This window comes from Euphorbia lathyris, chromosome 3, assembly GCF_963576675.1.
Source record: "Euphorbia lathyris chromosome 3, ddEupLath1.1, whole genome shotgun sequence".
NCBI classification, from domain to species: domain Eukaryota; kingdom Viridiplantae; phylum Streptophyta; class Magnoliopsida; order Malpighiales; family Euphorbiaceae; genus Euphorbia; species Euphorbia lathyris.
Window position 1 is genome coordinate 83,702,352 of NC_088912.1, and position 15,432 is coordinate 83,717,783.

Consider the following 15,432-nt stretch of genomic DNA (forward strand, 5'->3'; position numbering starts at 1 on the left):
TTAGGAATCAGAACCAGGAGGGTTCTATTAACCAGCTCAATATCCTTCGAACCACTGAACATCCCCAAGACAAAATTATAGATGCCTTCCTTCACTACATCCCAATGCTTATGGTAAAAGCCCGCCGGAAGACCATCAATCCCAGGAGCTTTAGAAGCCCCAATGCTGAAGATAGCTTGGTCAATCTCTTTTCGGGAAATAGGTTGAAAGGCCTCCTGACTACAATCCTCACTGATTAAAGGAAATGTAGCAATAGAGTGAGCCCTCTCCAAAAGAACAGGTTCCTCTTTGAACAGCTCTCTGTAGAAATCCAGGGCTAAGTTTCGAATAACCTCATCTTCATAAACCCAATCACCATTAGAATCCTTAATGGCCTCAATTCTATTTCTCTGCCTTCTAATCAGGGTAGAGAGATGGAAGTATTTGGTATTACGATCGCCATCTCTAATCCAGGACTTCCGAGACTTCTGGAACCAAAGGAACTCAAATCATATATTAATAAACTTACCAAAACAACTCTTTTTTAAATGAGCTTATTTACCACTTTTTACTCTACCTTATTTATTTGTACATTACCTTTCCAATCTTTAATTAAATCAAATAATGTTTCAAATCTAATAAAAAAAACACACAAAAAATCATAAATAAACAATTAATTTAAAATAAATATAAATTAAAAACATAACAAAATCGGATAATTTAATACAATTCATATCATGCAAGCCTGTAGACTCCCTGAGCCGGTTCTCAACGAGCTTGATAAGATCAACCGGCGTTTCCTTTGGAGAGAGGCTGGGGATGGGAGAAAGGTTCACCTAGTCCCTTGGAAGGAGGTCTGCCAGCCGAAAAGCAAGGGGGGTCTTGGCATCAGACAAGCAAAAGACAACAACAAAGTCCTTTTGATGAAACTTTTCTGGAGAATGTGGCAATGCCCTTCCTCTTTTTGGGTTCGTCTTCTCTGTGGTAAGTATCGGAAAGATAAAATTTTTGGTGGCCCAAAGGAGAGAGTTGTCAGTTGTTCCTTTCTCTGGAAAGGGCTTAGCGCTGTGTTTGCTGAGTTCTGCACGGGGGTTGGCCTGGAGGTGGGAAATGGTCAGTCCATCAGTTTCTGGTTTGACACTTGGATAGGTGACAAGCCGCTTATAGAAGTGTGTAGCTCCTCCCCGCCTAGTTACATCCGTTGCTGGAAAATTGCCGATGTGGTGAACTCGAAGGGCGACTGGATCTGGTCAAAGTTTGATACCTTCTTTAACCTGGAGACCCTCCTTAAAATTAGAGGAGTGAAGATTAGTAATCAAGAGGAAGATAAGGACAGGCATTGCTGGGCCCTGACCAATAATGGCGCTTATTCTTGTAAATCGGCCTATGAAGCCTTTACCCCTAACAGGGCCGATCCTCCCTCGGATATTTGGAAATCTATTTGGGCCCTTAAAATCCCTTACCGTATTAGGAGTTTCCTTTGACTGGGAGTCAAGAACAGGTTGCTCACTAACTCGGATAGACACAAACGGCACTTGGCGGATTCAGGGGCCTGCATTAAATGTAGAGGCCATGTTGAAACCTTGTGCCATGCTCTGAGGGATTGCCCCAAGAGTAAAGAGGTGTGGAATAAGGTTCTCCCTCACCACTCTCTCCCTTCCTTTATGGCTCATTCTGAGGTTGACTGGTTCTCTGAGGGAGCTAGTGGGAAGTTATTGGCCAACATGGAACATGGTGATATTTTCTTTGCTATCATCTGTCACCAAATTTGGAAGTGGAGGAACGAGGAGATCTTTGCTGATAAAACTGTCCTTATTTCTGATTTACTTGATTTCTTCTCGAAAAAGCTTTCTATTATTACTGAGAGCTTCAAAGGGGATACCCTGATCAGAGCTACCCAGAAAAGAGAGGTCCATCTTATTGGATGGAGTAAACCTAGAGAAGGGGTAATGAAGCTGAATACGGATGGTTCCTGCCTTAGCAATTGCAAGATTGCTGCCGGAGGTGTTCTTCGTGATGCGGGTGGCGCCTGGCTGACCGGTTTCACCCATAACCTGGGGTTGGGTTCTTCCTTTTCGGCAGAACTTTGGGGTATCCTCTCAGGTATCAAGCTCGCTATTAGCCTGGGGGTTAGGAGGTTATCTGTGGAATCTGATAACTTGGAGGCGATCAACAGGATTTCAGATAACCAGGCTATTTGTCTTAAAAGCCAGAATCTTATCAAAGCCATTTTAAGGCTTCTCCCTTCCTTTGAGTTCTTGAAGTTCAACCACATCTACAGGGAACAAAACCGGGCTGCGGATCGCTTGGCGAAAGCTGGGTATGAGGGGATGTTAGGTGTTTCTACCCTTTCTGATCCTCCCATCTTTCTCTCATCTCTGCTGTTTGAGGATAGGATTGGGGTCAGCCTTCCTAGGTTGATCCCGGGTTAGGTTTTCTTGTTTGTTTTGTTTTTTTTCCTTTCCCTACAAAAAAAAAATACAATTCATATAATTTCGCAATATTTTAAATATTCACACTATATAAGTTCTATGTAAAATATAACAGAAAATAGAAATTTTTTATGAAATGGCCTTAATTCTAAGTTTGAAATTTGGTGCGATGTCTTACCTATAACAGACCGAACACCGCCTTTCACCTCTTTCTTGGGCACCCCTCTTTCTTTTCCTTCCTGGCCTGTGAACGACCTTAGAAAAAAAGGAATTTTTCACTTGGAGGACGAGCATTCTTGTGATAAATGGGCCTGTGACCTTCTTATACGAGACCAAAGCGGACCTACTTTCAAATCGAAAGAAAGGCTATGAAAGAGTTTTGGCCAGAATAAGGCAACCCTGGACTGGCATATTCATCTACGAGAGAGTTAAGAAGAGCGATCGAGGTGAATAAAAAAAAAGTCCTTCTGTTCATCTGTGTCAACTACACAAGCTCCGTCTCTCCCATCATCGGAGATGACAAACCAGAAAGAGGGATTAGTCTATGAAATGAATTTCCAACATTTTGATCCTCATTTGCATAATTCATCATCGAGTCAATTGGACTTCCACCATGTTGATTCTCATTTGAATTCAAATAGTTCATTAGCGTCTCTAAATTCGAGTTCCTACTCCTTTTATGATGCTTAGCTATATGGATCATCACCGTCTCTCAACCCAAAGGTAAATACCTATGATCATTACTAGAGGAATCTATTTGTACAAAACAGTGGGCATGTTCAAGACCGAAGAAGCTCAAACTTTAGTCTTCCTCATTATACTTCAAATCAAGTTGATACTATGGGTTCAAAGCAGAGCCAAATTTCTGTAAATCTGCCAGAACTGAAAACGGTGCCTGATGCACGTGTCATCAATTTCCAGAATAAACATGTGAATAGGTCTATGAAAGGTCTTAAGAATCAAAATATAATTAAAGGTCAATGGGCAATTGAAGAAGATAATCTTCTGAGATAGCTAGTGCAGCAATATGGAGTGAGAAAATGGACTCAAATTGCTGATAAGTTGTAACATCCGTGTCCAAAATTTAATTAATATGCTCAATATTAGATTGGGTTATATTATTAGGTGATGAAATAATTGGTTGAATAATATAGATATAGTTTAAAAACTAATTTTATGTATTACATGTGAAAAAAATTAAAAATTTAAAGTGTGTATTAAAATAAATTATAAATTAAGGACTTTAATTAATATTTTGTAATTAATATATAAATTTATTAAGCATCATATGTGTAAACCTCATTAATCCTCCACTAAGCTATTAAAGTGGTTGTTCAAAAAAAAAAAAAAGCCTATTAAAGTGATATTTCTGATTATGATAATAAAAATTAAATAAAAGAAAAAAAATGAGAATGAAAAACGTGGCATGTAAATGGCATTGATAAAAACACATGTTAATCTAATGCTTATCTAAGTACATCTGTTAATTTAATAGTTATCCACCTAATCATAGATAATGATACATAACACATATAAATGTCTTTTATCTTTTTTTTTAATTATTTTAAAGATAGATGAAAATAGATATTGAGAAAGAGAGGGAAAGAAGGTGAATTTGGAAGGAGTTTAAGTGTTACGGATATTAGGAGCTATCAACGGACCACACTGATGAATTTTTGGTGACCGACGATGACATTTCGGTAACAAAATTTTATACTCAAATTATTTTTAAAATGCTATAGGTATGATTTTGTATAAGTTTGGTTCTGTTTCGTTAAATTTTAATAGATTTATTTAGCGTCTATCAATTACTAATAAAGTTTAGACTAGTTGTCCTTTAGATTTATCAAAGTGAAATTCCGTATTAAGACTTTTAGCAATGTCACGAGTTTAAAGGTATAATCCGTCTAAATTAACTATGTCGGTCTAAAATACCGGTTTGAGTTTACCAGGAAGAATTGGGAAACAGTGTAGGGATAGATGGCACAACCATCTAAAGCCTGATATCAATAAAGATTTATGGATTGAAGAGGAGGATAAGATACTGATACAGACACATAGAGAAATGAGAAACAAATGGACAGAAATTGCAAAAAGATTGCCAGGAAGAGCTGAGAACACAATTAAAAATCACTGGAATGCCACAAAAAGAAAACAATATTCCAAGAGAAAGTGCAAAACTAAATATCCAAGAGCAACACTTCTTCAAGATTACATAAAGAGCTTGAACTTAGACACTGTAGAGCCTAGTGCTCCTGAAACACCAAGTTTGAGCATGTTGGAGGTGCAGCCGCAACCGCAACCGCAGGCCAATGAGTTTATGGCATACTTGTTGCAAAAGTTTGAAGGGTGGAGGTTTGGGCATTAAGGACTTTAGGATCTTACACCAGGCTCTCTTGTGTAAGATGTGTTGGGAATTAATTCAAGGCACCAGTCTAGCTATTTCTCTGATGAAGTCTAGATTTCTGGCTGTCTCTGGTTTGCCTAAAGGTACCATTGCTCCTTCCTCAATTTGGTCTTCTTGTAAGTTTGTTTATTCATCCATTTGGGACCAGACCTTTTGGTGGATTGGCCAGTCTTCAACGCTCAATTTCTGGACAGATAGGTGGATCATTCCATCGGTGGCGGACAGATTGGGTCTTGATAGGATAAGCGTTCTCGCTATAATTCTGTTGATGATTTTTTGGTAAATTCGGAGTGGCTTGATTTAGGTACTCTACCTTCGGTTTTTCAAGATAGTATTCAATCTATTCACCGGGGTAGAGATGATATTGATTTCTGCGTTTGGCAGCCCTCTATGAAGGGTATTTTCTCTGCCAAAGAGTATTATTCGGTTATCAGTTCTAGTTCCTCCTTGGTGGACTGGTATAAATTTGTTTGGAATGCTCACACTCCCCCTTCTCGTTCCTTCACTTTATGGAGAGTTTTGCATGGTCGGGTTCCGACTCATGACCTCCTGTAGCGTATAGGATTCTCCATTGCCTCTCATTGTGTTCTATGTGGTAGGGATGTTGAGTCCATTAACCACTTATTCATTAGCTATTCTTTTGCAGATTCTCTTTGGAGGGACCTTGAGACTCATTTTGACTGCTCTTTGCCTCGTCATTCCCAATTCATCCACTTCTTCAACACTCTTCGTAGCATTCATTTTGGCTCACAGGTGTCGATGATATGGTGTGTTGCCGCTGTCATTTACATCTGGTTAATCTGGCATTGCAGGAATGAAGCAATCTTTAAGAAAGTTTCTCCTGCTATTCAGCACTCGAAGATCACCTTCTTTCGAATGATTCGAGAGTCCTTTGCCACTTCTAAAGGTTTTTGCTCTTCGCGGGGAGATGCTGTTATCTTATCCCGTCTTCTAGAATCTCCTAGACTGCCTCCTGTTCCCAACATTATTCCGGTCCATTAGCTTAAACCTCCTCCGGACTGGGTTAAATTCAACATGGACGGCTCTGCTTTTGGCACTCATGGAGAGGCAGGAGCGGGAGGTATTTTTCGCAACTATCGAGGCTTCTTTTGCTTATATGGCTGAATTGAGAGCCGTTATTTTCGCAATTGAACTTGCTTGGGAGAAAAATTGGCATCAACTTTGGATTGAGTCAGACTCAATGTACGTAGTTAATCTGCTTAGACATCGTTCCATGGATGTTCCTTGGAGTATTCGACAATAGTGGTTGCATTGTCTCAGCATTTGCTCTAGGATGAACTGTCTCTTTTCACACATCTTTAGGGAAGGAAATAGAGTTGCTGATGTATTGGTAAAGTTTGGAGTGTCTTCCTCAGTGATCAATTGGTAGCCTTCAACTCCTGCTTTTTGCCACAGGTTTATCAATGATGACATTTGTAGTATTTCACATTTGCGTTTTTCTTGATTTTTCCTATCTTTTCTCCTCCTCCCTTCTTTTTGTTTGTTCTCCTTCCTCTTTTCTTGTTCAAACACTCACTTTTTTCTTTTATTAATATATTGCGGGTTTGTCAGTTCTTGGACCATGAGTGCTCACTCCGCCCAAGTTCTGTCTCGTCCCAATTTTTATAAAAAAAAAACAAACAATTTAAAAAAGGGTAAATTACAAAACTAGGTCAAATGGGAGGCCTATTTATATATGTAACCCATTCACTCAACCTACTACATATCTAGACTGTTTCTGTGTGACTTTCCCATAATACCCTCAATATTTACGTGCGTCTGTCTCCCTCCCGTCTGACTTCGCAGATTTGATCATATGCGAAGCCTGCGAAGCTAATGTTTGGTTTACTTGATGAATTTAATTAGCAAATGCGAAACCTGTATGTGTTTTTAAGCTAATTTGCGAAGTGATATATAACAAAAAATGCCAAACAACAACGAATTCTAACATTAAAATCATAACATTATCAAAATTTACAACAAGATTGCCACAATAAACTCCTAACAAATCATTTCATAATACATAGGCTCCTATTCAATACCAATGGATGGATGTGTCTCACGGTACAGAACAAGATTGCCACAATAAACTCCTAACAAATCACTTCATTATACATAGACTCTTATCCACCACCGATGAATGGATGTCTCACAATACATAGGCTCTTATTCACCATTAAGGGATGGACCTGTCCCACGGTGTAAGCTCTTATTCACAACCGATGGTTGGAAGTCCAGGCCTTTTTGAAATGGATGTCTCTCATGGCACCCCAACACGTCGGCTTCCAGGAATGAATATTATGTATTCAACCACCTTCAGAAACATTTAATCGTGTTAGTCAGAAAAAAGGAAGATTTGGCTTCGCGAAACGAGGATTCGCTAAGTATGCGAACATAAATGTGCAAGGAAGAGAGTGATTTTACTTAGCGAAACAATGATTTCGCGATGTCTGCGAGGAGAAATGTGACGCTCTGACTTCGCAAAACGATGATTTCGCATAGTCTGCGAGAGAAATTTATCGAATTACCTCGCAAACTTCGTGTAATCATCGTTTCGCGAAGTTAAATCATAAATTTCTCCCCGCAGACTTCGCGAAAACAACATATGCTAAGTGAATTTATGGGAAAAATGTAGAAAAAACAATATATACTTACATTTTTCGACGAAAACAATATGATAAACTGGGAAAAATAATGAAAATAACGTAGAATCACCATTTCTTCGATGGTCACAAGAAGAAAGAAACCAAGAAACGAGCAGGAAATGGAAGATGAAGAACCATGACATCGTTTTCTAGGATTAGGAAGTTGCAGAATCAAGAGATGAAAAGAGGAAGAAGAGAAATACATTGTGATTTGGAGAAATGGTGCAGATTTCGTGCAATTTAAAGGAAGATAGGAAGGTTAAAAATCTTGGAATCATTAATGGAGGAGCCAACTGTTTCGCGTAACCAAGGAGAATGGGGAGAGACTGTGCGTGTTGGGGGAAGTGGGAAGGTTAGGGGTATTATGGGAAAGTCACACAAAAACAGTCTACATATGTTGTAGGTTGAGTAAATGCGTTAAATATGTAAATGAACCTCCCATTTGACCTAGTTTTATAATTTACCTCTAAAAAAATGTAATTTGAAATAAATTGAGTCGAATGAAACGGAATAAAAATAGGAGAAATTTTACAGTACTTCTAAAGTAATACTTCCAGCCAATGAATTCACGATATATACATATATAGTTTTTCTTTCCACCAATCATGTCCATGTAGTGAGATTTAAAACGATTTTCATTGGCCGGAAGTATTAATGTAAAATTTCTCCTAAAATAGTTACAAATAATTTAATGTAGTTTCACAAAAATTTAATATAATAAAAAACAATTTCATCTCGTATGATTGATTTCACTTAATTTAAACAATTTTCTTTTAAAATTTCATTCCATTTCTTCGTATTCAGTCGAATTTTATATAATTTTATCTAATTTAACATCCAACAAATATCTTCAAACAAACACAGCAACTGTTTCAGAATGTACTTCAAGAAAAAAACGTTTTTGGCATCTTAACTGTCCATGTCAGTCAACGACAGTGAGAAAGCGCGCGCTCCGCTTTCTTACCTTACCTAATAATTTCGACATAACCATTGTCGTAAGCACAGCAGCTTCGTCGAGCTCCAAATTGCCAGCAACAATGGCGAGAAAGAGAGGCCCCAAATCGACGTCGTTTCTACTTCTCGTCATCTCTCTAATGGCATTTGGAGTCTTCGTTCCTGTCTTCGCTCCTCTCCCTTCTCATTCTCACTCTCACTCTCACTCTCATCGCCACAGAAAGGTCTTCCTCAGAGTAATTCTCTCTTAAACTTTTGCTTTCTTTCTGAGATTTGATCATAATTTGATGGGTATGATGTTAATGCCTCAGGCTAAAGATCGAAGCTTTGAGATTGAGGATGATATGTTCTTGAAAGATGGTAAGCCTTTCCGAATTATTGGTGGTGATTTGCACTATTTTCGAATTCTTCCTGAGGTATATTTCTCTCTCTGAGAAATGAGAATTGTGTTTCCTGATTTTGTCAATTTTATCATATCTAATTATAATCTGCAATTATATCTCCATCTTTTATTACTCGACCAAAGCTACTGAGATAAGTATACAAGATTGATCGATTAAATTAAACCAAAATTGTTGTTTTGGGTTGTAATTTTGGTTCATTTTTCCAATGAAGTACTGGGAAGATAGGCTGATGAGAGCAAAAGCTCTGGGGTTGAATACAATTCAAACATATGTTCCTTGGAATTTGCATGAACCTCAACAGGGGAACTTGGTTTTTGAGGGTATTGCAGATTTAGTTTCTTTTCTCAAACTTTGCCAGAAGCTGGATTTCCTTGTTATGCTTCGGCCTGGACCTTATATATGCGGAGGTTATTGCTAACTATAGTGTGTTGAAGTTTCTTAGTTAGGCCCAGTGAGGTCGGTTCAATGTGTCAATGGAATTGTTGTTTCTATTGCAGAGTGGGACTTGGGAGGTTTTCCTGCTTGGTTACTGGCCGTAGAACCAGCTCTCAAACTCAGATCATCTGATCCTGCTTATCTACAATTGGTACGTCATGACAATTAATTGCTGCAGAAATTAGTTATGCTGTCTTTTGTTGATAACTTGGTACATTTTTTTATATTTTGCTGAATAAGGGTTTAGAAGGATTTTTTTTTTTTTTTAGTTATTCATTGATATTGACTAAAATTTGGTAGGTTGACAAATGGTGGGGAATTCTACTTGCAAAGGTTAATCCTTTGCTTTATAACAATGGAGGTCCTATTATTATGGTTCAGGTATTTGAAGATACTAATTTTCCTTTTTCGTAGTATAAGTTATGTGATTTCCAACAGATTATAAATAGGAACATTATATAGATTATATTGGTTGAAAAATTCCAACCTGTAAAGAATTTGAACAATGGTGCTTCTTAGGGAACTTTTCTTTGAAATATTGAACACAGCTCAGTAAGGAAAGGCTTGCCCCCAATACACAGCTTAGGAGCGGCCTCTTGCCAATCAAATTGGTAAGGGAAGGCTTGCCCCCAATACACCCTTGTGGTGGGACCCCTCCCCGGACCCTCGCTCAGCGGGGACGCGTAATGCGACCGGGCCGCCCTTTTTTTTTTTTTTATTGAACACAGCTCAGAGCCTTACTATTAAGAGCTACATGTTGTTACTAATAACCTAATAGTATAGAGAATAGAATTTTCTTTTTTATTTGGAAGTATCTCTTTTATGGTTCAAAGAATCTTTCTCTTTGATTTGAGTAATTTATCATCAAATTGACTGTATACTTTCGAATTGATAATGTCAAGTATTCCTTACTGAAACACTACTAAGAAGATCATATTGACAGATTGAAAATGAGTTTGGTTCATATGGAGATGACAAACCTTATCTTCATCACCTGGTCAAACTGGCCCGGGAACATCTTGGGGATAACATAATCCTGTAAGAGGTTCTATGTCTTCAGTCTTATGTTGATGTTTTCATGTAGAATATGTTCTTTCTTGTTTGTATGCATTGTAAATTTTTGTTATTGCTTGTGTAATTTCACTTGCAAATTCAATTAAAGTCCTAGGTTGTCTTTCTCTAATCATAAACTCTAGAATGTAGGACCGTTCCAGTTCATCATACTATACCCTATTCAGTGAACCATTCTTGGAGAACAAGTTCAGTATCATATGCTTTTGGATTTGTGTTGGCCACATGAAGTTATTCACTTTCTTATGCATTTATATGATTTTCGCCTCATCATCATAACATGTTAGGTGTCATCTTCCAAGGGCACATATTCCTATCTATTACATGATTTTCTTCTTTCTTACCAGATTACATTTTATCTTCCAGACATATTATTCTGTTGTGTATTACATCCCCGCAAATTTTGTAGATGTCTAGCTTCTGTTTTTTGGCATATCATCCTTTTCTTGATAAGTATTTCTGTGTTTAGATATACCACAGATGGAGGTTCTAGGGAGCTTCTTGAGAAAGGAACCATTCGCGGAGATGCTGTATTTACAGGTAGATCTCAAATATCTTACTTTGATTGTAATCATTGTATATGAATTTTATGTAATTCTTATCATGGTTTTTGTCATGTCTTCAGTGAGGAGTAATGCTATGGTCACTTTAACATATATGTTACTAGATAGATATATATTTCCTTTCTTTCCTTCCATACTTCCCTCATAACAAACATACCATAAATGTAAAAGTGTTTTTTCTGATTTTGAGTAAGATATATTGTTGGCTCCTTTCTATAAAGTATGATGATATATCTTTGAAGTACATGTTCAAGTGGTAATACCCATACTAAATCATCCTTCTCTGCTTTTATAATTTAAGGTAGACTAAAGATTCAAAATAACTATGAACTTCTACATGAATAACATGTTTTGCTTATTATTTATTTCCTATATGCAGCTGTCGATTTTACCACTGGTGATGATCCATGGCCTATATTCAAGTTACAAAAGGAGTACAATGCCCCAGGAAAATCACCACCACTTTCTTCGTACGTTCCTTGTAATAAAATCATCACTTCTTAATCATTGTTCAATGCTTGTAATGGTCATAGTTCTCAGGGAGTTCTATACTGGCTGGTTGACACACTGGGGAGAGAAGATTGCACACACAGATGCTGATTTTACAGCATCTTCATTGGAAAAGATTTTGTCACGAAATGGTTCAGCTGTTCTTTATGTATGTCCCAGGGTTTGAACTTTTTACTGATTTAAAAGTTGATCCTCTGTGATATGCCAAAATCTCATCTATTCTGATGTCTAGATGGCACATGGTGGAACAAACTTCGGTTTTTACAATGGAGCAAATACTGGTGGAGATGAGTTTGATTTCAAGCCGGATCTCACTTCCTATGATTATGTGAGAACAATGCTAACTTGGGTATTACATATTTTGGAATTGCATTTGCGGAGTACTTGTTTGCACCAAACCTAACAAATATTGTTTTTACAGGATGCACCAATTAGGGAATCTGGTGATGTGGATAATGCAAAATTTACTGGTATTGATTCTTTTTACCCAAGTCTTGATTTGTATGGTTTCTCTCTCCCTTTTTTACCATTATGCAATATGCAGTGTGCAACGTTTCTTCTTGCTTAGAATTTAAGATAGTCTGATTACCAATTAACTTCTTGGTGACAGTGACCTGGGGAATTAGGGGCTTATATAGAACATAATGCAAAGCATGTGTTTTCAGTTATTTACTTAATATATCTTAATCTGGATCTTGTGGCAAGCTTTTGTTTCTCATGATTTTGTCTTACCTTGGGAGAATTTAGCCCAATGCTTTCTTAACTTTTCAATGTTTGCTTCAGCATTGCGTAGGATTATAGGGCTTCATAGTGCATTACCACTTCCTCCAGTTCCTCCCAATAATGAAAAGACAGGATATGGACCTATTCGGTTGCAGAAAACAACATTTTTGTTCGATATGCTTGATGTGGTAAATCCTGCTAATGTGGTTGAATCCCAAAACCCAGTTTCTATGGAGTCTGTCGGACAGGTGAGTAACTTTGTATAGGTTTATGAATTTACATGACTGTACCAATCCATAATTTATCAAGGCTAGTCATAACAAATACTTTTTATTTTGTTTTCAGATGTTTGGATTTTTACTATATGTTTCAAAGTATTCTTCAAAGGATGGTGGAAATACTTTGTTCATACAGAAGGTATTATTCGTTCTTTTTAATTTCACTTGTATGTTTTCGTTGTGTTTAGGTAAAATCTCCAACATCCAACTATCTTATTTTGGACTCTCTTTTCTAGCTTCAATTATGACAACAATGCAACATTTAAGCACCTCATTTAAATGTAGTTGTCTTAGCTCCACTTCTTTCTCTGAGGCATTTTTAACTTTATTCATATGGACATGTTACAGGTACATGACAGAGCTCAAGTGTTTACATTGTGCCCTTCTGATGGTAATGGTGGAAGGCCAAGATTCGTTGGGTCAATTGAAAGGTGGTCAAGTCAAAAACTTGGGCTTCCTAATAATGGCTGTGCTTCCGACATCAGCTTATTTGTTCTGGTATTGTCTATTCCCGATAGGTAGATGTTGAAACTAACGTGTTCATTAAACATAAAAAATATTTAGCACTATTTTTCTTGTCAATTTCCTTGGGTATTGTGCTTTTCCTTGGATAAGCAGGAACCTTTTTGAAAGTTCCTGTCATGTTTTATGGTCCATTATTGACCTTTACTGTTGAAAACGCTCATGTGATTGGCTTGAAAGCTGTAATGAAAATGGCGGCAATCAAAGCTTAAGTTTTTAATAGGTCCTCCTTTCATGGTTGAGGCTTTTGCCTGTGGTCAAGTAATTTTCCAAAAGAATTGTTATTTGATGTAAAGTACTTTTTATTTTGATACCCAGTTATTTTGTGCTGAGAATCATACCAATATTTTGATTAAAATCAATTTATTTTTTACTCTTATAGGTGGAAAACATGGGCCGCTTGAACTACGGGCGATACCTTTTCGATAGGAAGGTAAAGCTATTTACGGAAACTGTGTTTCTTCCTTCTTTCAACTTTATCATCATAAGATGAGAGTGTTATTTATCTAACAGATCAGATATGGCTGTTAACTTTCTCATTTTTGCAGGGCATTTTATCATCTGTTTATCTAGACGGGAAAATTTTGCATGGATGGAAAATGATTCCAGTTCCACTTCACAACCTGAATGAGGAGCCAAAAATCAACCCCATCATTCAAGCTGCACATATGGGATCCAGTGTAGCATCAGTGGTTACAAAATTAGAAGAAAAGCGACACAAGCCTAGTACGTCCCAAAATTATATAATGCAAGAATAATGTTACCTTTCTTATTTAGTTTTCACCATCCAGTTGAATATGGACTCAAGTCAGAATATCATTTTTTACTTTCTAGTCCTGAATGATCTTGGTTGTGCATTGACATGACTCCTTAGTCCATCGTTCGGAGAGCTAATGTCATTTGTTTGGGGCATGATTACAAGCAATGATCGAAAATAAGAAAACTAATCAGTAAGTTTTCGGTTCCTTTTGTAGGGAGTATTTCCAAAGAACCAGCATTCTATAGAGGCCAATTTACTATTGAAAAAGAACACCAAATCAACGATACGTTCATCTCATTCAATGGTTGGGGTAAAGGAATAGCATTCATAAATGATATTAACATCGGAAGATATTGGCCGGTAATTTTAATGCTGAGCTTCTCTATCAACGTTGCGACCTTTTTACTTTGTTGGTTGATTCTCTTATTCTTACACATAACTACTCCTTTCCACTACTAAGATTCCATGAATGGCTTCTTTTTGCAGTCATTTGGACCACAGTGTAACCTTTATGTCCCTTCTCCAATCCTTCGGCATGGAGAAAATGTTCTGGTATGGGATGTCTTTTCTGCACATACACATAATCAAAAGTTAAATTTTGCTCTATATACTAAGCACAATTCATCATTTTGGCTCCTCTTCTTTAATTTGGCACATTCTGTCTCTGTACTTTAGTTTTTTTTTTTTTTTTTACCAAATTGAGTCCTTGAACGATTCCTTTAACAGTATATATACTGTTAAAATGTGCATGATTGAACTATGTCTTTCAATTGTGTAATGTAGCGTGTAATAAACCAATAATGGAATCGCTTGTTAAGGTCCAGATTTTACAAAAATAGGAAGTACATGGGGACATATATGTCAAAATCAAAGAACAGGATGCAAAGAGACGAAATGTGGCAAGTGGCAAGTATAGGGCCAAATTTTTGCCTTTTCTGATACACATACATCCGAAATTGAAATTCCGAAGAAAGGGAGTCATTAGTTTCTTCTAGCAGCATTATTAGCAGTCCAGGGATGGTTCTTTATTGCAAGTGACTAATTGTATTTGTAAATGCACAGGTTATACTGGAGTTAGAATCTCCTCATCCTCGGCTTGTGATACATTCAGTCAATCAGCCAGAATTCGGTTGTGGTTCAAGTAAATCGAGTGTACATCAACTTTAATGGCATATTGCATCTACGTATAACTCTTCTTGGAAGGCGACAACAATAAGCTGAATGCGTGACCGCAATGTCTGGCATGCTCGACTTCTAACTGAAGTTCAGGCATATGCAAATGGAAAAAAAGAAAGTGTGACATGTCTCTTAGAACGTAGGGATTTGGGTGAATTAGAATACACAATGTAGGATGTTGATCAGTTGATGAGAAGAAATAAATTTGGAGATTTTTAATTATCTTTCTATGCAACCACAGCAGTTTTACTTTTCAAGTAACCTCACTTGGGTAAAACTTCATTCACTAGCTCGAATTTGTGAGCCAATTATTGTTCAGCCATTCCTGTACATTATTTGCACTCTTTTCTCGTGGCTTGGGCGTACCTAGTTTCAGCAATGCTTTTAAGTAGGGGGTACTTAAACAATTTTTGTAAAAATGTAAAGTATTTCTCATTTTGTATTGCTTTTGAAAATATTTCTGGATTTGTGACATTTTTTTCCCCAAATGTTTGTTTGGTAAGCGGATGAATGCTCAGTGGATTTCAGAATTTCAAAAGTAATCTGTCTATAACCATTGAACATTGCAAGGAG

General features: G+C 37.2%; 1 protein-coding gene across 2 annotated transcripts; it reads left to right on the top strand.

The window, feature by feature from the left end:
- Nucleotides 1-8,374: 8,374 nt before the first annotated feature.
- On the top strand, nt 8,375-15,081 carry LOC136222964 (beta-galactosidase 17). Of its 2 annotated transcripts, none has more exons than XM_066010670.1 (19): nt 8,375-8,653; nt 8,729-8,833; nt 9,033-9,228; nt 9,319-9,407; nt 9,557-9,637; nt 10,200-10,294; nt 10,797-10,867; nt 11,270-11,360; nt 11,431-11,548; nt 11,633-11,728; nt 11,822-11,870; nt 12,184-12,371; nt 12,469-12,540; nt 12,750-12,899; nt 13,306-13,356; nt 13,472-13,649; nt 13,898-14,043; nt 14,170-14,235; nt 14,746-15,081. In XM_066010670.1, exons 1-19 carry the CDS (start codon nt 8,501-8,503, stop codon nt 14,848-14,850), a joined length of 2,100 nt encoding a protein of 699 aa, XP_065866742.1. In that variant the 5' UTR covers nt 8,375-8,500; the 3' UTR covers nt 14,851-15,081. The 2 variants fall into 2 exon arrangements, with proteins under 2 accessions (XP_065866742.1, XP_065866743.1); XM_066010671.1 differs by having other exon boundaries at nt 8,375-8,641.
- The last annotated feature ends 351 nt before the right edge of the window (nt 15,082-15,432 follow it).

Excerpts from the sequence above, each read along its gene's own strand:
- LOC136222964 (XM_066010670.1), top strand. The coding sequence starts at position 8,501 with ATGGCGAGAAAGAGAGGCCCCAAATCGACGTCGTTTCTACTTCTCGTC. Across the intron at positions 8,834-9,032 it reads ATTTTCGAATTCTTCCTGAG|TACTGGGAAGATAGGCTGAT; the intron begins GTATATTTCTCT and ends TTTCCAATGAAG. Across the intron at positions 11,549-11,632 it reads ATGGTTCAGCTGTTCTTTAT|ATGGCACATGGTGGAACAAA; the intron begins GTATGTCCCAGG and ends TCTGATGTCTAG.